The following is a 26,185-nucleotide window of genomic DNA, read 5'->3' as shown; positions in this document are numbered from 1 at the left end:
TGTGCATCTGTTTCCGGAAAACGACGCCGGGATAAAAGCCAGGATGTCTGAACGATGACAGGACGCAGTTGTCCAAAATTAGCAGGAAGAGTCTAATTTTAAACACACACACTTTGTTTTTTTCCAGATGCTCCTCCCATTTCAAACCGACTCTTTTCTTATGGCTCAACATGAATCCAGTTTTTGAATTGTCAGCATATTTGTCTCCAACAGCCAATGATAGCAAATGATTAAAAAAAACAACAATACAAACAAAACAAGGTAAAAAAATATGAATTTGTGTTATCTCATAGATACACACAGCTTTTTATCTGGTCTACCCAGTCGTACTCGAAAGCTGAGTCACTTTGATTTAGTGAATCTGATTAGCTCTATTCTGTCCTCATGTTTCTCAAATGGTTGCAAACAGGATTTAACCCTTGATAGGTCAGAGTAAGGTCAATGGAATAAAGGCGTCTATAGGATTTACCTTCTTCTTTTATACTCTAAAAACCTGTGACCATACGTTTAGAATGACTTACTGTCTTTTAAGCCTTAAAAGGTCATTGGGTTGTTAAGACAATTCAATGCAATAAAACCAAGATGGACGGTATAAGATAAGGGGAGAAAATAAGGGGAGTGGTATATTTGGTTGAATAAACTTAAACAAAGTCTTTGTTAGGCTTTTAGTTTGAGTCAGCTGTATCGATTGAGTTAGGGAATAAAAATTCAGCATAAACAGAACTAAGTCAGAATAAAATAAGATTTAAAATGTTTTTTTTGGTTCATTTCAGGAGGCGTTATTATTTTTATTCATTTTCTATACTGCTTATCCTCACACGGGTTGCGGGGGGTGCTAGAGCCTATGCCAGCTAACTATGGGGATGTGAATTGGTAGCCAGCCAATCACAGGGACAAGGAGACAAATATTCAAGCACATATCTATATATCTATATATATATCTAATGCTAATGTAAAAGGCCATATAATGAATAAGCTATGGTTAATATATATAAGAAAGATGATGATTTAAGGAGAGCAGGATGCCAATTTTTTTTTCTCCACATGGCAACAAATGGAATGATGGGTAAGCCAGTGTGAGTGTGGGGGTCGTCATCCTAAAAAAGACCCCCCATGTGAGATGGAGTGGAGCAGCTGAGACGACCACAATAACAAACACCACAGCAGCTTTGACAAGTACACGGAGATAACAAGGCATTAAACAGGAAATAAAATCTTTCACAATAAGACAGGGTTTTCTAACAAGTGGGAGGTGAGGTTGGACATTATGTATGCATATTTCATAAAGTGGTTGAATATGGCAGCTGGATTTTTGAATGTGGCCTGCAATGGACGTGCATGGAACATTTTTAGAACTAGTGACTCAGAAAAAAATGTAAATGGAAACAGACTGTAATCGACAAAAATAAATATATATGCTTTTGCATCAGCAACATAACTAATCAGTGTAGTCCAATCAGTTTAAACGCCTATTTCTGTCAACTGCCCTGAAAGCTTGTATAATATTCTTGATATTTAGGAGTTCAGTTCTGTTAAATGAAAAAATATACGATATAAAACAAATATTTAGTGATTTTGTGATGCCCCATATTTAGTAAATTGTGTCTGCCATGGCAGCTTTACTTTGAAAGACAACTGGAAGTCAATTGCCCATCAATTTAGTCACTTTCAATGCTCCATTATATGATTTCATTGTAAAAATAATAAATTACAATCATAAAAACCATTCATTCGACTGCCAAAACAGTCCTTAAGATAATTCCAACTGTCTGAAAGACTGTCCAACTCTCCAGCTTGCAAGTATAGTATTCTAAACCCTTTTTTTGTCTTGTCTGTCAGTCAGTCAGCAATCCGAAGGACGTGTGTAGTCAATCTATGTCTTTGGGTGGGTGTGTGCACGCGCAAAGTGGGAGGAGGGGGCTGCTTTTGGGGGGGCTGCTAATCTGCACGCGCGTTATGCGGAGCGCAGTTTCAGCTCGACCGGTTCGGCACCTCGCCGCTTCCTCCCAACTGGCTTTTATTTTCTATTTTTCACATTCAACACAGCAAGATGCTTAACCCCAGGATTTAGACACCACCTAAAAGGGAATATATCGAATCAATTTCGGTTTAATGTTTTCATGCCATCCGGGTTACTACGACCCCCGCCGGTTCTGAGAGCGAGGCAGTCGGACACATCAGGGCCGGCGGTGAGCGCGTCTAATCGGACACTGAGGAAGCGGACGACTCGGGGGACGCGGCGGTGCTTTCCGGAGCTTTCCGAAATGTGACATTTCGTGCAAGGATTGTCATCTTTTTATCGCACCTCCTTCCCAATTTCACACAGCGGAGGATCCATTTGCATCGATTAGAAAAGGTCGGTCTTCATGCCTACCCTAAACGAGCTTTATTCCATTTTTTTTAACCCTAACCTGCATATAATTCTAATATATTCCTATTTCTTTACAAATGGCATTGGTTCTTTTTGCATACACCCCCCCCCCCCAACCCCTGCCACCAACACACCCACACACACACTATACAGTGGGATATTTTGGGGAGCGTCAAGCAGTCCATCATTGTGAAGAGGTTAGGTGTCATTCTTTATTCCAGGCACACACACACTAACATACACATACATATATACTACACACATATACACACATTTGAAACAATGCTACCTCAAACAAACACTCTTCTGGAATGCCCTGGGGAACCTCCATGTGGCCACCATTGGGAGGGGGGTACTAGAAAAAGAGCATTCTCTCTCTACATGTGTGTTTTTGCATTCAGCTGCTCTTTAGGTCAGCTAAATCCAAGAGTTAGACCCCCCCAATATACACACACACACATATACACCTATTTTTTTAGGGAACCCCACAAAACAACTAACCATGCTCAAATAGTCACCCAGGAGCCATTACAAAGGATCTTTGGGGGGTAATGAGCATCCAGGGATGCATAAACACGAGTGTAGGTCAAGTCTTTGACTGCCATAGATGGTTATTGACGTCATTGTTTGTTTTGTTTATGGATTGCGTGTTTAAATTTTGGGGTTATTTATTACAGTGTGCAAGGTTGTTGGTGTGTAGGGGCATTGAGGGCTTTAGAGTGGACTATAGTGTATTTTGTTTTTGTAATATGTTGTTAAAATGGTGAGTAAATAGTAGTAGTAGGTAGATTTCACCAGATTACATCGTTTTTTTGGTGATATTTATCTTACATAGTACTATGTCAAGGTAAACAAAACAAAGAGGGCTACGTCTACTGTAGTTCAGGATGATTTAGCTAATGCTAACAAGCTAAGGTAAAGTTTCTGAGGTAAGAGTTTATCCAAATACTGCCGTCAGATGCCAAAGGCCAAAAATAAAATATCAATATCCATTGAAATGGGAAAAAAATCGAAATACGTCCAATCTACTTCAATTGGGATGATTAACAGCAAAAAAATCTTAGCCAATGAGTTAAAGTTGTTGTTTTTAAAGAATCCAAAACTGGGTTATTTTACTTCACTAATATTTATGTGAAATGAAAGATGAATTATATATGGGCATCCCGGGGAAATAAAATTTTCACCAGCTTTGAAAGCAACTTCTCATCATGTTTTCCCTCATTTCAAATCATTTTTCTAAAAAAAATACATAAAAATTTAATCTAACTAATGGTTCGCAAATCTGCAGTTGTGGGTTCGAATCTGTCATGTACTTCCCCTTTAAATTGCATCTCTTCCATACACAAAGACCCTAAAATCGCCACCAAAAGCATTAAAATCAAAACCACACATTTCATCTTTTACTGTATACTATGTCAACAATGTCCTGCAACTCCAGTGGGTTTATTTACGTCCCGTGAAACAGTCTACACTGACCACATGACTTGTAGGCTATAAACATGACTCGTAGTCTATCTTAAATACTTTAGGAAAACCCGCAATACGAATCCCTCAACCATAGTAGGCGTAACCATAGCGCTTTGAGATTAATCACTAGCACTGTTAATTGCCAAGTCAATTAGCATATGGTCCTGCCGCAATGCTAATGAGCCCTAATTAGTACGGCGGGGGTCGCCCGGAAGAAACTGGCAAATCTACTTTCAATTTCAGTTCAGTTACTTCTTCCACCGGTGAAATTTCATCATAAACTGTTTAAGTAGATAAAAATAAAGATGGATGACATAATGGCAAGAGAGTAGAATCAAATAATTGTGTGATGTTGTTGTCATTGTGTCTCGTAAAGGGCACGAATGTCAGGCAAAGAAAATAAAAGGCACGAAGAGCAAACAAGGGCGATATTGTGTAAAAAAAAAAAAAAAAAAAGTCCCTCCCAGTAAGCATGTGTCATGTCAGCAGGTCCGTGAGGAACAAGACTTAATGTTCAAATTGTCCTAACTCACAAGTTGTTCTCACTCAAAACACTACAAGATAAGAAAAAATACTTCTTTTAAATGATGGAAAATATCATCCATTAGCAGTCGCTAAGTTAAATAAATAATAATAATAAATAAGTATTTTGACAGTTTAAGTATGGGGTGCCTGGTTAAAAAAATATTTTTTATAGCTATGAATGACTAAATTACATGTATTTAAGTAATCTGTAATCACAATTTAGTATTTTGTAGTCAGATTACTAAAATATACAGAAGGTTTAGTCATTTTTCTATCCATATTTTTGTATTTGTTTGTATTAGTATGAATGGGTATGACCCACAAATGGTTATTGGTCATATTGGGTACATTTGTGCATTTGTAGGGGGTGCTGGAGCCTATCTCAGTCAACTATGGGGTCTAGGGAGGGGACACCCTGAATTGTGGCAGGCTAATTATAGGTATTGGGTACAGTTTATTAATATATATAACATAATAAAATATTTTCTCGCTTCAGTGATTATTTTTTAGCAATGTGATGTTTTTTAGTCGGTAAAAAATCATGTAAATATTTTTTTCGTATGTATACTAGTATACTATAAGGGTACTCTTGATACTTTTTTCCAAGGCATTTAAAACATTAGACAATATTGATTAATATTTAAAAGAAGGTTTTAAACAATACTATAAGGGATTAAGAGTAGTTGTCGATTAATATATTTACTCTCAAGTTTTCATTGATTTATATTTATCATAAATTCATTCGCTGCCAACCCTCCCACTTCAAATTTAACGGCAAATCTACTATATGTACTGAAAGAGTTATGGTACTTGTAATTCAAATGTAAACATGTCCCTTTTGTTTGAAGATAGCAATAGACGAGCGAACAACTAAGTTAGAGTGACATTCCTAGGTGAGTGAGAGCTTACCAGAAGCAAACATCGGATTCAGCTGCAATCCCCAGTGGCGTCCGTTCCTCGGCGTCCATTCCTCGGCAAAATGACCCGGTCGCTTCACCAGCTGGATCGATATGTCGCCAGATACACTCGTAGACACACACACACGTGTGTAAGCTCTAAAACAGATGGTAACACAATTAGTATATGCAAATAATCCACTAAATACACTATATAAATATACTATGGTGTCAAAGTGGCGGCCCGTGGGCCAAATGTGGCCCTCCGCATCATTTTTTTGCGGCCCGGAAAAGTAAATCATGAGTGTCGACTTTCTATTTTAGGATCAAATTAAAATAGAGTGTAAATGTATATCAAATTTCCTGATTTTCCCCCTTTTAAATTAATAATTGTCATTTTTAAATCATTTTTTTCTGTTTTTAGTTCAAAAATCATCTAAAATATATTTTAAAAAGCTCAAATAAACATTGTTTTAGATCTATAAAAAACTGAATATTCAGGGCTTTTAATCCAGTTCTTTTAATCCATTTATAGAAAAGAAAATGGAAATATTATATCTAAAATGGCCCACATGAAATTGAGTTGACGTTAAAGCCTTGTAATACACTGTATAGTAAAATGTGATAATTTATGGTGCTGTTTCAGCACCTTTGACAACAATGGACGTCCAATCGGCTTTGGCAAGACCAGTCAAAATAGATTGGACGTTTATTATTGTCACCAAGATGTTTTTTTTCTTCTTCTATGTATGGCATATATAGTGGATTGGGATTGAATCCCAACATAGCCTATGCACAACTGGCAGAAGCTGGATCCTTCCCCCCATCTCGGTTACATAAGATGCACAGAATGGAGGCAAAGAAGTGCAGTGGGGGGTGGGGTTGGTTGGCTGGGAGTGGGGGGGGGGGTACTAAGCTGAAATGGCATAGAGAGAGAGGCAAGGGATGTAATTGGGAAGGAGACGCAGACATGCAGTGTTGTGTTGAAAGCACAAAAGACGAGATGGAAAAAAAAATGGAGGATGGAAGAGAAACAACAGGAAGCAGACCTTGCAAATGATTTTTTTTCTTCCTCTTGAGCATCAGTTTGCTTGTATTGTTCTCCAAAAATAAGGGTTGTTGGTTTCAAGTTGGTTGTCACTTCCAGTTGTTGTTTACTGTAGAAATGAGACAAAATGAGAAAATTAAACAATGCATTACACTATTTACTTGATTTATTCAACATATTATTTTTTTATGGGCTTTGAGGAAGCTAAATTACCTTGGAATAATACCAAAATATATAAATAAAAACTTAATTTCAAAGTAATAATACTTTTTGAGGAGCACTAAACAAAAATAAAACATTACACACTCTGTTAAAAGATTCAGGCTTATTTTTTCGTCTTATTTTTAGACATAGAAGAATTTTACAAAGACAAATGGATTTTTGTTTTGTTTTTGGTAGTCATAGTAAATAATAAACCACAAAATACTATTCCATGCATTCTATTCTTCATTAATTTTTTCCCCGACTGCTATTGGCTATCCCACCTCATCAAAAACAGAAAAATAACATGATTCCCATCTTATTTACGACATTTTTTGGGTGAATCCGAAGGTCTATTTTGCGATTTTTTTGCACGTGACCTCTCCCATGTGATTGTGTGTGTGTGTGTATCACCACTGGCTCTTTGGCGCTTGTGTGTAATGCGTCTTCCCTTCAGCCAGAACAACCATCTGTGTGAGGAGTGACAGTGTAACAAGTCGGGTGGGGGGGGGGGGGGACTTAAGGGGTCTTCCCTCCTCACATGGCGAGGGTCTCTGCACTCTTCTTCGTCTTCGTTCTCGTTAATTAGAAGCCGACAAAGAAGGACGGCATCAAATCGAGGATGAAAACGCAAGAGGTGGAGCTGTCCTCTCGGCTTGATACGGACGAGGCGAGTGGTCTCGTCTCTGTCAAGGTGGGGGGGGGGGGAGGTAACTATGGTTACCAAGGGGGATGGGGGGTTCAGGGGGAACAACGCTTTTGAGCTGGAGTGCATCTACAATGGGAAATCGGAGTGCGCATTGCAAACGGCTGTTTTAGTGAGCAAGGAGGGGGTCTCCCTTTCCAAAGCAGGGCAATGGGGAGGGACAAGTTGAGCTGGTGTAAATCTCTGCAGGGTACATGAAAGTGTTGTAAATATACATGAATATGCATATTTTAAGTCTCCTGAGGTGCAAAAAGATGTGGAGGAGGATTTGGCTTAGGCGTTGCAATAAGTTTGGGAGAATTTATTAATGTGTTGGCGGCCATTGGTGGGAGTAGGTACTCATTTTGAGTTGAGTTCCATTGTAGGATTTGGTAGAGGTGAGGTGATGTCATCATAGAAGAGTGTGATGTCATTGGAAATGTCATTTTAAAAAGCTTTGTGATGGGGATTGGAGTCATTTAGGAGTGTTGTAGTATAGAAATATGAATAGTAGTACTGAAAGGGTTGAGAGTTGGATGTGAATTCTTCAAGTTATTGTGTTTATTCTGTAAAATTTGAGTTTGTAGGGGGCTAAGATTGTGGAAAACATTGTTGGAGGGGTTGAAAAGTGTTTGGGTTTCAGAAATGTTTGACTAAAGTATCAGGATATACTTTATGGAAAACTAGTGGCAGTACTTCTGCGCTTAGGGTTTGGTACTTAGCAGTGGCTACTGCTAAGAATGATGGAAACTAATGGAAAACGAGTAACTTTGCAGTATTTGGGACATCATGATGGAAATTTGGGAGTAAAAGTTTCTGAGGTGAGAATTTATCCTTGCTAATAAATCTCTTAGAATGAATTGGGCATCTATGGCGATAGCAGTAGCCAAAATAACATTGACAGTAAAAGTTTTGGTTGATTTGGCCTTTTAAAAAATAGAGTGGAAAACAGCATTTTGTTTCAAAGGTCACTTTGCTTTTCTTCGACTTCTGCGACCAGAATCGCCGCTTACGGACATTTTTCCGTCTGACATAACTGTCTTGTTTAGTCTTCCTTCTCTCTCAATAAAAAATGCATTTTTTTGGGTACATTCCCCATCTAACATCTCTTATTTTATTGATATTTCCTCCAGAAAAATGCATTTTTTTTGTGCATTTCCCATCTGACATCTCTTATTTTCTTCCCTCCAGAGAAATGGCGTTTCCTCTGGTCCTATTCCTGCTTCTGGTCACCGGCGGGACTAACGGCCAAGACCCCGAGGACCCCGAGGCTCTCCCCCGGGGTTGCGGCTGGGGCCTGGGGCGCCCTTACACCCTCCTCTGCGACCTGGACGCCGTTTGGGGCGTAGCTGTAGAGAGCGTCGCGGCGGGTGGGACCCTTGCAGCCATCCTTCTCGCCTTGGTCCTACTTTGCCGTGTACGCCACATCGGCGAAGCGGAGAAACGAAGTGGCGTGGGGCCCCTCCTACTCCTACTCCTTGGCACGGTGGGCTTATTCGGCCTAAGCTTCGCCTACCTGATCGAGCGAGATGAATCCTTATGTCTTCTTCAGCGAGCGCTTTGGGGTCTCCTGTTCGCGTTATGCTTCTCCTGTTTGCTAGTCCAAGGCGTACGCCTTCGCCGGGTGGGCCGGGAGCACCGTGGTCCAGGGGGCTGCGCCCTAACTGGCTTGGCGTTGGGTTTGAGCGCCGTCCAAGGCATCATCGCCGCCGAATGGCTCCTGCTGACCGTTTTGAGGGAGGGTCGTGCCGCCTGCCAATACCTCCCCGTGGACTTTTCGCTAGCTTGTAGCTACGTGCTAGCCTTGCTGCTAGCCGCCTCGGCTGCGGCGGCGTTGGCTTTGTGCGGCAAAACGAGGCAATGGCGTTGCCATGCCGCCTGGTTGTTGGTCACATGCCTGCTGTCGTTGCTGTTGTGGGTAGCTTGGGTGGGATTCTATCTCTACGGCAACGCCTGGTTGGGGAAGTCGCCGGAATGGAACGAACCGGCGTTGGCAGTGGCGTTGGTGGCGCAGGGTTGGATTCTACTGCTATTCCACGCCATCCCCGAGGCGCATCTGTGTATGAAGCCGCCGCCGCAACCAACGGCGCCGGACTACTTTGATACGTCGCAGAGTTCAACGCGGATGAGGGAGACCAGTTTTGATGAAGATATCCCACTCTCGCATAGGCAATTTGTGGAGAATCAAGGCTATGGATACAATGATGACAACACTGCAGGTACGAAGCCATTGTAAGGGGGCCAGAGAGGGGGGGGGGGGTTTGTTGGGATGAAAATTATGGATTTTTCGGGAAATGTGTGGGAAGATGGGGCGAATTTGTTAAATAGATTGAGGTATAACTTACTTTTATTCACAGTTTAGGTAGTTGCCATCTTTTGTTTTGTCAATTTGATCTCATTGGAGTCTGGTTGGTCACCTAAAAAGACAAGAAAGCAAATGTGATTAGGACTAAAGTTTAATTGAATGTCAATCTTTATGATGAATTTTTTAAAGAATAATGCACAGGTATCTAAGTGGCGGCCCGGGGGCCAAATGTGGTCCGGGGAAAGTAAATGATGAGTGCCGACTTTCTGTTTTAGGATCAAATTAAAATGAAAAGTATAGATGTATATTACATTTTATCATTTTTTCTGTGTTTTTAGTTCACAAAACATTTTGTAAAATCTAAAAAAACATAAAAAAAGCTAAAATAAACATTGTTTTAAATCTATAAAAAAATGAATATTCAGGGCTTTTAATCCAGTTCTTTTAATCCATTTATAAAAAAAAATCTAAATATTATATCTAAAATTCTTTAAAAGATGGTGCTGATTAAAGTGAGCTAAATACAACTTTTTCCTTACCATTTTTTGCATATAAAAATATAATTAAAACCAATAAATTGCAAGAAATTACTATACCGATGCTATAAATCCAAATTCCAATGACTTATCCTATTTTCTAGCCCACAAACCCCCTCAGACTTGCCCTCAAGCTGAACAAGTTCACCTCCATTCATCCCAATGTCCTTCTGAAAGATGCCTTTTCTCTACTCATTCCACCAATTCCCTCTGCTTGCTCATCTCCAAACGTCTACTGCCTCCTCAAGTCAAGGAATGACTTAATATTTCCGTCTAGGCCTGAGAAGGAGTGGCGGTGACGGCCCACACAACAGCGGCGTTGGCGGCGTTGGCGGCGTTGGCGGGGGCGGCGCCAGGCCTAGCGCCCCCTTCCGTAGCAACGTCTACCAACCCACCGAGATGACCATGATTCTAAACGGGGGAGCGGTGAGTACATCCTCCCAATCACAGGTACAAAAGCCGATTACATGCCGCTGCGACCAATCGACCGACCGATCGCCAACTGGACTGCATGCACAATCATGTGTGCGTCCCCTAGAAAAAGCAAGGTTGCAGTCTAAAGTGTGTGTGCATGTTTTGGAATGGTTTTTGGAAGATATTTGAGCATTTATTTGGACATTTTTTAAGATTATTTAAGGATTTTGACAGTGTTTTGCAACTATTTACTTACTAATCTCAACATTGGAATTAATGAAGAGCAGAAATGATTGCTTAAAATGGAATAAATCATTCATTATTTTAAGATGTGATTTATACTGGTAGTAATTTATTTATTAAAATTTGTATTGATTGTATTGAAGTTTGATTTATTTGCATTTTTTGTTTATTTAAAAATGTTCATTTTATAGTTTTTTTATGTATTTTGGTGTTTAAATAGATAAAATGTTCACCAAATTTAAATAAAAAAGTAATTGGGATGAAATGTTGAAATAAATGTCAATAGAAATATAAAAATATTGAATTATATTTTGAAAAAGTCCAAAAATAATATTTGAAATAAGTCAAATATTCAAATACTATGAATAAATATAATTAAGAATAATATTGTGTATAGTCAAAAAAATATTTGAAATAAATCAAATAGAAAAATGCTATGAATAAATACAATTAAAAATAACAAAAAAATGGAAATACTGTTAATAAAAATAATTTTAAATACATTTAGCAATAATAGGCATTTTCTTTTTAATTTAACATCCAGATTCTCTAAAATAAAGATTTCAGCACACATAAAAAATGTCAAAACGCATCTTTTCCACTAAACTAGTTCATCTAATAGCAAAAAAATGAGAGAATAAATGCTCAAATGCGTTTTTTTTGTAAGCACACGCATGAACAGACTTTAACACAAACGGTCACTCAGCTGACTTTGATTTGTGTCTGGCCCATCGTGTAAATAAGCCGCAACGTTCATTAAACACGACGAATGGCCGCTCTGCTTTTTCCATTTAGCTGCTATGCAACTACTACTAAATTACCCCCTTTGCACTTAGCGTCTAAAATATATCTCCTTGTCGCTATTTTTAGCCATACTATAGTTTCTCTCATAGTATTGCTGAACACTACAAAACGATTTGTTGTATTCACTTAACTGCAATAACATTATTACATTAATATTCCCATTGAGTACTGTCATTGAATTCAATACAACAATTATTTATACATTTTTCAATATCCTTCATACACTGATTGTGCATGTGTTGAATGGAGTGACCAATATGCACTTTTAATATGCATGCATTTTGTATTTTACTTATATTTGATTATGCAGCCTATTACGCAAGGCGTGTCCAAACATTACAACATTTATTCATATTTCTTGATAAGATATGAGAAGTAAGTATATGTAGAAAAGCAATTTGTCTTCGAAAATTCAACGCCAGGTAAACTAAAATGCTTTATATCACATTAAAAACAATAAAATTAACATGCAGAAAAGCTACCTTTAAAAAAGTTTAAATGCTAAAAAGCTACACAGAAGCAGACCTTGATTTTGACTACTTTAATTAAAATATTTTTTCTAATCCTGCTTCTACTAATGCCATTTTCAACATATGGACGGCGGGCCATAACTGGGCCCTCAAGTGAGACTTTGGACACGTCTTTCGTTATAGATGGATCATATTTCAAACTACAAATTGACCAATTTGTACATGCCAACAAACTTAAATAACTACCTTCTCATGCCCCACGCCATAGGTCCCATCAGCCCCGCCCACTTACACGGGAAGGCAGCTGTGGTGAGCTTGATGACGACGAGGGACCGACATGGAGTTCCCAAAGGGATCGTACAAAAAAAAAATGAAAAATAAAATACACGGATGCCACTATTACTCTGTACAGACGCTGTGCCAATCAAATCCTATCAAAACAAGGCCATGGAGGACAGAGCCAATCATCTTTGAGCACACAAATTTCAACCAGCATATCTAAAAAATATATATACATATATAAAACATTTTTAAAGTGCTTTTTCTTAAGCTTCCTTCAAACTGTGAACATATTTCATCCGGCTCTGTCCTCCATCAGTCTTAGCGGTATCAAAATGACGACCCCTTTTCGCGAAACTCCGCCCCTTTTTCGCGAAACTCCGCCCCATTTATGTTTTTTTTGCATGGACACAAAAAGTGACAAGAAAAAAAAACATCACCCGCACAAAAGCTATGGAAGCGAGGTAACTTTATCGCACGGGAGGACGTTTCTGCAAGACGACGCTGTTTTTCAAGAAAAGTTTGTGTGGGTTTTGCTGTGGGAGAAAGACTTTGGAAAGCTGTGTACATACTGTAGTAGTGATATATATATATTTAAATATATATGTCTAAGTATATACATTTTTGGGGGGAAAAAGTCCTGCTTGCTTGTTTACTTAATTTTGCATTATGAATTCATGAATTATGTTGAAATCAGTGTTTCCCAACGTTAATTGAAGCACATTTTTCATTTTTTCATGCCAGCATTTTTTATAGTGTGGTGATTTTACTTAAAAAACTATTGGAAGTATTTTTTTGCCATTTTTTGGGGGTATTTGTTTCTGTTAAATCACTATTATAATGCAATTTTTTAAAGTGGGCATTTTTACTATTTTTGGTCAGCACAATTTGATCCTCAAAAAAAGTAGTTATGGATATTGATGATAATTATTCATAATTAAAAAATACAACATATTGAAAATGACCTAATTAGGAAATGTCGCTGATTGCAATATTTGGGTTTTAGTTGTGTTTTAATATTTATTTTACTCTTCATTATATAATTTTTAAAATTAATTTGGTGATTCACAGATAAATAAACAATCTTTTACCCCCCAAAATATTCAGAAATTAGGAAACTAGTTCTTAATAAAAACAGTACAGTAAAAAGACGAAGAATAAATACACTTTACAATAATGTGCTGAGATTTAAGCGGTTGGGAATCACTGTTTTTTTTTTACAGAATACGATATGACAACTGCTATTATCATTTTTTATGGTTGCTTTGCATTCATGCATTTATTTGCGTGCCGTTGTTTTACAATTTTTATTTGCAGAGCATATCTTTTTACGCATTTGATGACAAAATGGCTGTGAATAATAATGAGTGGCACTTCACGCGCTAAAAAAAATAAACAAAAAAAGACAAAAAAACTGAAACAAGCGCATTAACTGACTTTGAGGCCAAGACAGGGTTAACATATTCAGGAATAATTGTTTGGAAACGAGGACTAATAATGAATTATAATTCTAATTGCAAAAAAAATGGCAGCCAATGAGTTAACATGCAGGAATTTGGGTTAATAGCACAGGCTTCTTTCAATTCATTGACTACTTGAACATAAAGTGAGTGTAATTTCCCAACTTTTTTCAACACTTGATGTGGTTGTCGGGTTGAAAATATTAACATCACATGACTGTACATTTTCCACTGTCAACTACCTTCCAGTATGTGTGCATGCTCGGCACCATTTCTACATGTGGACGTATTTTTCAATACTATTTATGTGGAGGTCATGTGACAACATTTCAGTGTATACGTGGGTTGACGACCAATCAGAGTGCTCGAAAGAAACGGACATCCAATGGACCCAATCAGAACTTTATGGACTTTTCCATCTCATCATCAATTGTCCGTGTTATAAATGTAGTGAATTTTGCACAATTCTATGTTAAGCAAAAATGGGGGCGGGGCAATCATACTGACCCCGCCTCCTAGGTTTGGGGTGATCTAGGTTTTCACAGCGTCGTAGCATGCTAACGTAGATTTCCATTCAAATCGACTTTCAAAACCACTACTAGCAAAAATACGATGATTAAAAAAAACACTTAACTCTTTCTGTAACTAATTCAGGAAAAAAAATAAAAGTGTCATGTTTAGTACGTTTGATTAAATGTCAATTTCTTGTCAATGTCATTTTTTACCCAAAAAGTGGCCTGGCGAATCTAGCAGGCATTTTAACACTGATATTTTATAATATTTTTGCATTTTACCCAACAAAAACCACTTAACGTATTTTAAAAATGGGGGCCCGGGTCCCGCTACACCCCCCAAAAAGTCCGCCCCTGGTCTGTAACTCATCTTGTAGCCCACAAATGTGATTTACTCGATTTTTTTTGCACAGATTGCCCAGCAAATGGCTGCTATCCGGTTTCAGCCGAGCCCATATTGGACTTAGTGCTATCAAATGTCCTCAGAATGAAATAGATCATTTAATCACGCCACCCAACAAGAGAGGCAGCTGTCTCTCATGCCCCAGAATGAGCGTGGTGGGAGATCCGTGACCCTTATCTGGCTTTCTGAAGCCCAGCACATTGGCGGTTTATCACCAGCAGACCACACTGAAGAAAAGCGGCATATTTTGTGGTGCTAGGAAGGACAGAAAATGGCTAACATGGCTCATATGGCATAGAAAAGAGGCGAAACACTCCTGAAAACGAATCAATCGTGTATATACCAAGGGCCGTATTAACGTCAACTTGGTTTCATGTGGGTTGGACCATTTTAGATATAATATTTAATTTTTCTTGTATAAATGGATTAAAGGAACTGGATGAAAATCCCTGAATATTCAGTTTTTTATAGATCTAAAAGAATGTTTATTTTAGGGGTTTTTTTCAATATATTTTTAGATTTTACTAAATGATTTTTGAATTAAAAACACAGAAAAATGATTAAAAATTACAATTATGGATTTAAAAGTGGGAAAATTCAATTTGAATATCTTGCTCTATCATCTTTATCAAAAAAGATGTTTTTTTTGAGTAACACGATCATTAAAAAAATGGCAATACTATTCAACATCAAAACATTTTGAGTTTCAATGACAATCCAAAAGGAAAAAGGTGCATATTTGTTATTTTCCCCCTTTTTCTCTATCACCTGCTTCCTCACTTGGATCATTTCCTGCTAAACAATGAGTCTCCCTTTTCCGCTGCACACTTCCTGGCTTCAGTGGAACTATTTTTTTATGTTTTTTTAGTACGGAAATACGTGACAAAATGACATTTTGATGGTCTGTGAATCTCAAGCCTTGAGAGATGATCACATTTATGAAGGCAATCACTTGATTGGATGCTCCTATCATAACATAAATCCCCGCTTGGTTGCTTTTGATTGGTTACAAGCGTTTTAATGCCCCGTTAGTGGCCTTGTAAATGTTAATAGAAATTAGCACTTAACATAATGTCACAACTAAAAAAATTCAATAGTTTTATTGCCATAGAGCTGGCAGGGATTTTTTTGTGTGTATTTGACAAATATATGAATTTGACAATGATATATAATATTTTTAAATGACTTTTTGATGAGATTAAGGGAAAAAACTGTATTTTTAGCAAAAAAAATCCATTGAAAATGATGTTTCTACCAGCAAAATGTTAAAAATTTGTTTCTAGTGACGTTAAATTTTGAAATTTATAACATTTTTCGAAAATAGAAATGTAAATGTTTTGTGACACACCTCCAATATGTCCTTTAAGTGGACATGGACGACGACTTGGAAGTGGACTCGGTGCGGCTCAGCTCGTCCAAATCGGGCCGTCCGTGCATTAGAATATCGCTTCCGTCTGGGGTGATCAGCGGGGTGGGCAAAGCCGTACTCAGCAGGGTGGGCGATAACACCGTGACACACACGTCAGAAATTTCGGATTCTGTGCTTTCTGTTGTTTCCTGTGTCATGGATGTGCCAACTGTGAACCAACAAAAGGAACTTTTAGGTCACAAAATAAGTCCAACTTGTACATAGTCCTCAAAAATCACTGTTACAGTTGTTCACTCTAAAACAAGAGTTTTAATTTGAGTCTCCGCATTTTTCTGAACCACTTTATAATCATTAGGGGGTGATGGAGCCTATCCTAGCTGACTCTGGGCTAGAGACGTTGGCCAGCCAATCACAGGGCACAAGGAGAGAAACAGACAACCAATCAGTCTTAGCTAAGGGCAATTTAGAGTGTCCAATCAGTCTACTATGCATGTTTTTGCAATGTAGGAGTTAACTGGAGTACCCGGAAAAAACCCACCGGGCCCGGGGTAAAGGTGCAAACTCCACATAGATGGACCTAACCTGGATTTGAACCCAGGACCCCAGAGCTGCGAGGCCGATATGCTAACCACTAGCTCCACCGGCCCGCACTTTAGTTTTTGTTGATTTGGTAGAAAAACACAGCCTTTATTTATATGTATATACATGTGTATACAAGTGTATACAAGTGTATACAAGTGTATACAAGTGTATACAAGTGTATACAAGTGTATACAAGTGTATACAAGTGTATACAAGTGTATGCAAGTGTAGACAAGTGTATACAAGTGTATGCAAGTGTATGCAAGTGTATACATTAAAGGTACCAAGACTGCTGTCATTTTACTGCAAGTATTTTTTAAAACAGTGCATTTTAATCATTTATATTTACCATTGACAGTGATAGATGTCTAAGGATGACAGCCAATGAAAACTAGTCACAAATGACTATAAACTGATTGGACGTCTATCTATTTTTATTGACAAAGTCAACATATATTCCGCCAATGACGGCGGCACCTGTTGCCGGTTCCGTCACCCCCGTGCCCTCCCCGGGTCACTGATTGTTTTTACACCAGTGCAACTTGGACACCGTGCTGTGAAATGTGGAATGGCAGCTGTTCCCGGTTCACCTTGGAAGGGGAAAAGAGGGGCCACAAGGGGGGCTTCCCAAAAAAACAAGTCCACTTTTCTATCCCTTTTTTCCCTTCTCTCGTCACACTTGAAACATAAGTGGAATTAAAGCCATTTGACCAGCATGCTGATCTGACTATTTGCAAAAAAAGGGGGGTGGGCTTAGTAGACTGAAGCCCCTCCCTCTTAGATAGAATGTCAGGTCAGCAGCCGTGGCACGGCGAGGAATGTGCGCCAGTTGAAAGCGGCGGTCAATGCACGAGAAGCGCTTTGCTTTTTTTTAGTGGCTTTTGGCGTTAAGCTCTCACACGATCCGCCATGTTGTAAAAAAATGGTTGACGGGGGTCTCACCTCGTCTCTCGACGCGAGCCCAGAAGTCTGAAACGGCCTTGGAAATGTCCCGGGTTTCCCTCAAGGTTCTTTGCCATCGGCGAAGTTCCTGTACGTGAGGTTGTGCCCGGATCTAAAAAAAAAAACATTAAAAAAACATCATTAAATACTTATTATTTACTCATTTACTTCCATTGGTGTCCAATCTGTTTGGCATGGGAGAGTTGGCAGTGAATGATCTCAGCTCAATGGTTAGGATGTCGAAAGTTGTCAATGGGAACCAATTAATGAATATTTTTGATACTTTTTACAGTGTTGGAATGTTACATAAAGCGTGCAGGGATTGTTAATTAATTTATGATGCTGACAGTTTGAATTAGGGACACATTAATTAACATTATTTCCTATGGGAGTTCAGTCTCATATTGGATTCTCTTGACGTGGGTGGTTCCACTTATTTTAAGAAGAGTAGAAAAGTACTTTGAAAATAAGAATGAATGCATATCGAAATTTAAAAAAAAATGCATTTTAAATCCAATTACACAACAACACAGCAGTAAAAAACATCTTATGAATATATGAAAATTGGAGAATTTTTCTACTCTAACAATGGAGAAAACAATATTTCAACACTAAAAAAAATACAGTTTTGTGTTTACGTACATTTAATAATGGGTATTAATGACGACCCAAGAAATATTGGTATTTTGGTACTTTTTTTCTCCACTTTTTTGAATTAATTAGGTCACATCATCAAGGGAGCTTTTGGTTTTATCAACCAAGTCTTACAGGACACATTCCTGCCTGCGTTGCGCTTCAGCCTTTCTTTTCAAACATTTCATTGGGCAAGTCATTGAGGCGGAAACACAGACCCACTTTTACCGTTGACTCCACAGCGAACTGGGTGATTGCCAGTATGTGTGTGTGTGAGTGTGTGTGTGTGTGTGTGTGTGTGTGTGTATGTGTGTACCACTCTCAGCTCTTTTCGCCCTTATGTCAAGTAGAATCAGCATTCACCCTGCCCTACTTTTTTTTTTTAACAATACACGAGAAGCACAGAAAATGAATGAATGTGGACTCCATCCAATAGAAACCTGAAAGACTTGTGATCTCCAAAACTTCAAGAACTTATAAAGTCTCTATTTCGAAAAGGTCATAGAGGTCAGAAATTGGTTTGTATTCAAGGTATGAAACAGAAGAGGTGAATATACATTTTTGGGCAAAGAGGTCAGAGGTCACTGGGGTCAGAAAATGAATTTTGTGATAGCATGATAATGAAATAGGCTATATAACTCAAATTTGAAGGACAATGATAAGTGTATGATTGGAGGTTGTGGGAAGAAAGTGCCCAAATATGGTGATGCTTTGAATTTGGCTGCTTAGACTGTCTGCTTTTTATTCCTCGAGTACATAGATCTATCTCTGAGTATGTTTTATGATATAATAAGGCCTCACATCAGGTTTATTGGGATTACTAGAACCATGTGCCTTACCTTCATATTCCTAAAATACCAAAATTCCAAATTAATGCCCCTTTTAAAACATCTCTTGTCACCAATCCTACTGGAAATCAGCATACATGTTAAGCTACTTCGAAATATGCACATTTCAACTCTTTAACTGTCACTCACAACGACAATATGCCCAATCTGGATTAAACCAACTCCAATCAATCTGATTGGACGTCAATCCCTATCAAGACATCATCAATTTCCTTCTCAAAATAAGCAACAAGCCCTCTAAAAAGTCAACGACATCCACGTGACTTGTAGAAGCCGAAAGCTAAACCCCGACCGCTTTCTCGCGGATCCTTTGAATTATTAAAGGCTTTACATAATTTCTTTGCTGACGACTAGCTTTTCTATTTTTTCCCATCCGAATCACATGCTCGGCTTCTAAACCTCCCGACAAACGTTTTGACAGTTTTTTTTTTTTCTGGCTAAAACTGTGAACTCTAGGATGTCTTATCCATCAACTCAATGAGTGTGTATATCCATACGAGTTAGCGTAACATTCTAACGGACCAATGGATTAGCAGGCAGTGTTAAAGGCACACACGGCGTAAAGACGATTATGTAATAATACATTGAGACCTTCTTGCTGGAGTTTGACAGGACCAGAGACGAGAGACAATCGCATTAAGAGAGCTTGTTTTCCACTTGTGAACACTGTGTGCAATGTTTTTATATAGATGTGAAATATACAACACATACGCACACAAAAACACACACAAAAAAACCCATTTTTTTTCCTTCGTTACACTGCAGTCAAAGCTGCGTCACGGTTGGTTATATAACAAACCAAAAAGGGTAAAAATGTGTGTGTATGAGAGCTCCAGGCTGACGAAAGCGAAAAATTTGCTCGACTACAAACGATAATCCTGCAGGGATATGCTAAAGTCAGAAATCGGGAATATTTCCCGTCTTTTTTTAAAAGCACGAAATATAAAAGTATCTGGTAACTTATTGTTGGGAATTGTGCTACAACTCATCTAATCCTGTTGTCCCTTTGCTAAGCAGAAGATTAGAACCAGCTCTGGATAATTAATACCTTTTAACAATGTCAGTTAAAAGGGAACATTTGTATGTGATCAAATGATTTTTTTTGCAAGAGAACAATGTGACAGATGCACAACACTGAGCCTTTGGGGTGCCTAAAATATCTTGTGTATTTTAAATAAATAATGAGGCGTTTGTGTCCTCAAAGACACCAAAACCCTCAGTCAACCCTGCAGTTTTTTTTAAATTTTTTATACCGCATTCAGTAAAAAACTGCTGTGTCTTCTTTAAAAAAAGGGTAAAGGACGTGCTATTAAAAGTAAAAGTTACTTTTTATATATAATAAATTTACCTGCAACATATGCAGTATTCACCAAAGGCATCAAAGAGAGCTATATAGTCTGTAGGGATGTTTAAAATCTATTTTAAATGATTATATAAGTGATAAAAATAGGGTGGGGGGTTAATATATACAGTAATATAAAATTATCTGTATTTTAGTGGGTTGTGAGCAAATGAATATATTTGAACTAGATAGCTACTGAAGGGATGTGTTTATGTTATATGTTTTAGCGCCCTCTAACGGTTTTGCAAAGGTAGTATTGATTTTTGGATTTGGGGATTTTTTGTGTGGTTTCATTTACCTTATAGCCCCTCCAAAAAGACTGGATGAGCAAGGCAGCTTGGTCGTCACTCAGCTGGAGGTAGAGAGGGATGGGTGGTCTTGGACTAGGTGTGGGGGGGGTTTGGAGACAAAAATACATAAAAAAAATGAATGAAATCACTGAGAAATGTTCATTCGCAATAGTAGCATTCCCAATTTAAATATGTTGAATGTGTAATAAGGGTGGAAGTCATTATGCATGTGTTTTTTAAGAGATGTGTATTATTGTCAATTGGAGGATTTTAGATACATATTTCTGTGATGAAAAATGGGACTTACTGCATACTAAGCCAAGCTCGGACAAATGGGATGTTGTTAAATTGGCGTGGGGGTTGGCCTTTTCTCCGAGGGTTGTGACTAGGAAAGGAAAGAGGAATATATATCAGAATGGATGAATGGAAATGATGAAAAATATTAATAGTATGTAACTTACTTGTAGAGCCACTCCACTAAGAAGTCAATGGGATTAAATGTGATGACTTTTTTCTGAAAGACAAAATCAAGGTGGAAAATTAACATTTGAAAATTGTCAGATCTGAAATTTTGTGTTTGTTATTTGGTCTATTCATTTTGAATTTATATATTTATCATTGTTTGGGTCTGATCTTTTGCCCATTTCACATCAAAATAATAACATCTTCCTATATTGTGTGTCTTGGAAGAAGGAGCAAAATATTGTTTTTAAATATCTTTTCATTATGCATACACGAGGAGGACATATTCATTAAGTGCATAATATTTTCGTAGGATAAGAAGATAAGCCCTTTGCCATTCCCAAGAGGCCTCATTTACATATTATTCCAATTGCGAAAATTGACTTTGACGGCATCGTGTGGAAGAAGGACGCTTTTGTTGAGCCTCTCGGGGGGGAATCTTTACAGCTTTTCCTATTTCTTAGAAAGCAAACTTTATCTTGATTGGAGGAGGGGTAAAAAATACAATGAACTCACGGCTTATGGACCAATAGAGGTCAAAATAAGACTATAAAGCCCATTAAAAGCACAAAAAATGGCTAAATCTGCAGCAAAGAAATAAGTGAAGACAAATTATACACTTTGTAGTTGTTTTACTATATAAATATATTAAAAAAATATTAAAATGATGCATGAATATTGAGTAAATGGTTGTGTGTTTATATGTAGTCTGCGTGCGATTGGCTGGCAAGATATGCTCCAGCACCCCCACGACCCTTGAGGATACGTAGTTCAGAAGAGGAATGAATTGAGAAATTACAGAACAAAATAAGAGGAATGCTAATTGTAATTTTAAATAATTCATAGCTTAGCTTTAGCTAAGATGTGCATTTTTTGGGAAAAAATGAATATGAATTTATCATTTTGCAAACCTGCAAACATCCTTGTTTTTTTGCTTCTTTTAGCACCGCCTCCAGTGCAGGTAAAAGCACAGGGAAGACTTTGTCTTCCATATATTGTGTGACGGGATCTGTCGGACAAAAACAAAAGAGTGGATGCTGATGATAAACTGACAAACTTGGATGGATGGTTGCCTTACGTTGAAAGGGTTGCGGGTAAAAAGGAGGTTGAGCTCCTTTTCGGTGGCTGACGGGAGGAGGAACCCCAAAAACGGAGAACCCTGCATGGGCTGGGTGGTGAAGAAGGGGGTCCAGGTCTAATAGAAGGGTGTTTTCATCCTCTTCGTCATCATCCTGGAAGCTCTGAAAATTGGAAAACAATTGATTTATTTAAAAAAAAAAAATGAAAACAATGTATCTATTTGATCCCAGGGTTAAAATGGGGCTTTATTTTGATCAGATTTTAGGTGATATATGTTGGCTAGTCAAATTAATATGTATATATTATTTGTAGAGTTCAGTTGTATTTCACTTTATTTTAGGTTTTGTTACCTTGGAGGAGGTGTTGTCATCCTTCGAGGCTTCTGAACCGGTCCGATCTGGAGGAATGGGTTGTTTTGCTTCAAACTCTGCAAAAAAAAAAAACCCATTTTGATTTCATTAATTTACTTCTTTGGCAAGTATACATGATAATTCGACTCCTTGAAAAGTAATTAATCATTAGACATATGAAAAGCTTTTTTTTAGGTACTTAACAGTAAATATTCAGATTTATATCTTCAAGTCTTGTTTTAGTTTACGTTACTGTTATAGGAAAACACATTTTTGTCCATAAAATGTTATTAAAAATTCTTATATTCGTAGCCCTAACTCATTAAATGTACAAATAATAATGTGGGATAATCTTACCAGCACACACCTCTTCCCAAATAGATTTTTTGACATTTTGTGTGTTTAACATTCGAGAAGACTCCTCAGTTAGGTGACAAAACATATTCATCCTCTAAAAAAACAACTATATGGTCTCCTTAATTAAAAAAAAGAATACTGCAAATACAGTCTCACTGCCTGTTTTGTTTCCAAGTGGTTGCTAGGGAGTCAATCGTTGCTAAGGAATACAAAACACTAAAGAAAGACCAAAGCACCTCCTTAGATGAACACGAGAGGGCTGTAAAGGACAATTTTTTTTAGCTCAATGTAAATTGACTCATTCACTGCCATTGACGTTAAGAGACGTCCAATACAGTTCAATTTATGCTTTTAATTAAACCTTTTCTTATCTCTAAAATTGACAGATATTCGAAAGGCTGAAAAATAAAACAAAATCCCAAACAATAAGAACAAAAAAAAGGAAAAAAATACCATGAAAACCATAATAAACAGAATTATAATCCATAAATATTTTTTTCAAATTCAACTCTGGGCTTTTATTTTGAATGGGAGGAGTCTATTTAAAGTGGATATTCACAGTACTGTGTAGAGTACAACATTAAAAAAAATACTATTTGTTGGATAAAGCAAAGCTACTTTTAAATCTTACTATATAATACAATCTACATCTTAATTAAAAGCACATTAAAATAACCATATCCATCTTTTAATAGTTCCCCAAGAGGCCTCATTTCCATTTTCTTCCTATCAAGAAAATGACGTCTAATTCTTAAGTGTTACAGTCATGTGGAGGACGTTTTCTATTGGACCCCCCTTGGGGGAATCTACATTTCTAATCTTATCTCCCCTGAAAACAACGATTAGCTACAATAAAACAAGTTAATGAGGAGAAGGTCGAGAAAAAAAAACAACAAAACTACGGCTGGTGGGCTTTTAGTGGCACATTATATAAAAAAATATGAAAAAATCACCTCATTCAAAACACCTTAGCGACGACAAAGTAAAACGGAGCACGTTAGCAATGTAAATGAGTAAATTTACTCCCCATATCCTGCCATATTGGGGTCATTCACCCTTGTTTATGTGCAAAGTTCAATAGCAGCTCGTATGAGTTTTTTTCACAAAAGAGAAGCGTACGTTCTTCTTTTAATGGTGACGTTCCTTTAAGTTATAAGAGAAGATTCATCCGAGGGTCTTTCGAGTGAATCCCCCCCCCCAGACTGCCAGTGTTAATAAACTACAGAGGGAATAGTAGGACGGAGGAGGGAGAAGTATAGTCGACTAGGAAGATTGAGGGGGTGAAATAAATGTGTGCATTAATTCCACGTTCCGTAGTGACTTGGAGTAGTCAATTTGAAAGACATTTTGTCTTTTTATCAGAGTAGAAAGTCGGATTTTTCTACAAAGGTCAATCTCAGAGTTGGAACAGGGTGGAGAATTCAATTTTTGGGCCATTTTTGGACAATTTTAGGCAATTTCTGGCCTATTTTGGGGGCATTTTTGGACATTTTTTGTCCATTTTTTGCCATTTTTTTGTCAATTTTTTTTTAGCAAAAAACATGAGGGATGGCTCTAAAAGTGAAAAACGTTTATGGCCCTTAAAGGAGTTTGTTGTTGTAGTTGTTGTATTTAATTGTCTGTCAGTGCTAATGGTGAAGTCAACGATAGGTTTAAAATTAAATACTAGTTATAATAGTAGGTTTTGTTTCAAAGTCATTCTTGTAAGTTGTAATAAATATTCAAATGACAGTCCAGATGATTTTTAAAGCAGCTCTTTTGTTTAAGACAGGGGTGTCCAAACTTTTTGCAAAGAGGGCCAGATTTGGTAAGGTGAAAATGTGTGCGGGCCGACTTTTAGCCTGACATTCTTTGAACCATTAACATTAAATGCAAATTAACTTTTTGGGATTTTTTTTAATTACAAATGGCATACTTTTACATTTTTTTTACATTTAGGTTTTTACCGAAATCACAAACCACAAAAAAATAAGAAAACTATCAAGGATATCTAAGTTCATGTGAAACATCACATATTATTCACTATTATATGCTCACTGTAGGAACAGTGCTGAAAACAAAACAATGATCACTGCATATTCAAACTGTGATTTTGACCATCACAAAAAAAATAATGAACTGAGATTTAAGAATTTATTCAACTCAGAGGACTTAACAAATATCTTGCCTGCACTAATGTGAAGGGTGATACTGGGATCTTTACTGCAGTATGTAGTCCAGGTCTTCTTTGCACGCTAACGAGAAAAAGTCAAACTCAGTTCCTTTTGCCTCTAACTGTCTCTTAATATCTAATGAAACGTCTTCAATTCTCCGTGCCACAGTATTACGAGCCAGGCAAATATTGGCAAACTCTTGCTTCTTCGCGGGACAAATTTTCTCAACCATTTTCATTACACAGTCTTTAATAAATTCACCGTCACTGAAAGGTTTGCAGTGCTTTGCAATTAGCGTTGCCACTTCGTAGCTTGCCTTTGTGGCATTTTCATTTGACTCACGGGCTCTTGTGAAAAAGCTTTGCTGTGCCGTTAAAACAGCTTCCAGTTGCTTCACTTTTTCACCGCGTTCGTTCCCAGTTAGCTTGTCGTAGCTAGCATGTTTCGTCTGGTAGTGCCTCTTAATGTTGAATTCCTTGAAAACAGCCACAGTCTCTTGGCAAATTAGGCAGACACAGTTGTTTCGCATTTCAGTGAAAAAATACTCAAATTTCCACTTCTCCTGGATGCGGCGGCCCTCCCGGTCAACTTTCCTTTTTTTGTTTACATGTTAGAAATGGGCTGGGCTGAAACAATGACGCAAGGGTCACGGCGGCCAGAGTGCGGCCACAGGGCCACTGCCATCTTCTGGTGAAGTGAAAAATAGCTTTTTGTACACATTTATTTTATACTGTGGTCAACAGTGCTGGCGGGCCGTGTATTATTGATTTCATGATAGAGGCCGTGGGCCGGTCAAAATTTGTCCTCGGGCCTTATTTGGCCCGCGGGCCGGACTTTGGACATGCCTGGTTTAAGAGTTTGCATGGCAGCCATGTTTGTTTGGTATTCTGTAATGATTAAACTTAACCAAATAATCATGAAAAGGACTGATGTGTTGTACTCACTGTTTACGTTCAAATGGAGAGATACTTTTTGGGTAGTTACTCAATAAATGCAATTTAAATAAGTTTTGCATCGTATTTGATCTGTTATCTTTCTAATTTGGGTTTAGAGTCGGTAACATTGCACAAAAGCATCAATTTTAAACATTTTTTTAACAGTTGAAGGGCAGAATTAAAGAAAACTATTTTTAGATCCCTTAGAAATGCAGTAATTTTC

General features: G+C 37.8%; 2 protein-coding genes across 5 annotated transcripts; one reads left to right on the top strand and one right to left on the bottom strand.

The window, feature by feature from the left end:
• Nucleotides 1-1,939: 1,939 nt before the first annotated feature.
• gprc5ba (G protein-coupled receptor, class C, group 5, member Ba) lies at nt 1,940-14,372 on the top strand. Of its 4 annotated transcripts, none has more exons than XM_077734320.1 (4): nt 1,942-2,356; nt 8,385-9,412; nt 10,312-10,484; nt 12,234-14,366. In XM_077734320.1, exons 2-4 carry the CDS (start codon nt 8,389-8,391, stop codon nt 12,276-12,278), a joined length of 1,242 nt encoding a protein of 413 aa, XP_077590446.1. In that variant the 5' UTR covers nt 1,942-2,356; nt 8,385-8,388; the 3' UTR covers nt 12,279-14,366. The 4 variants fall into 4 exon arrangements, with proteins under 4 accessions (XP_077590450.1, XP_077590446.1, XP_077590448.1 ...); XM_077734322.1 differs by having other exon boundaries at nt 10,312-10,460; nt 12,234-14,362; XM_077734321.1 differs by lacking the exon at nt 1,942-2,356 and adding an exon at nt 7,704-8,014 and having other exon boundaries at nt 12,234-14,372.
• A 716-nt stretch (nt 14,373-15,088) lies between these two features.
• Nucleotides 15,089-23,048, bottom strand: iqck (IQ motif containing K). The gene is made up of 9 exons (XM_077734325.1): nt 22,875-23,048; nt 22,518-22,594; nt 22,166-22,328; nt 21,999-22,096; nt 21,087-21,139; nt 20,933-21,010; nt 20,634-20,718; nt 17,513-17,624; nt 15,089-16,196 (listed from the first exon to the last, which is right to left on the bottom strand). The coding sequence occupies exons 1-9, from the start codon at nt 22,963-22,965 to the stop codon at nt 15,982-15,984; spliced, it is 972 nt and encodes a 323-aa protein (XP_077590451.1). The 5' UTR covers nt 22,966-23,048; the 3' UTR covers nt 15,089-15,981.
• Nucleotides 23,049-26,185: the final 3,137 nt, after the last annotated feature.

The sequence above is a fragment of the Stigmatopora nigra genome, chromosome 15 (assembly GCF_051989575.1).
Source record: "Stigmatopora nigra isolate UIUO_SnigA chromosome 15, RoL_Snig_1.1, whole genome shotgun sequence".
Taxonomy (NCBI): Eukaryota; Metazoa; Chordata; class Actinopteri; order Syngnathiformes; family Syngnathidae; genus Stigmatopora; species Stigmatopora nigra.
This window is presented reverse-complemented; position numbering and strand designations above follow the sequence as displayed.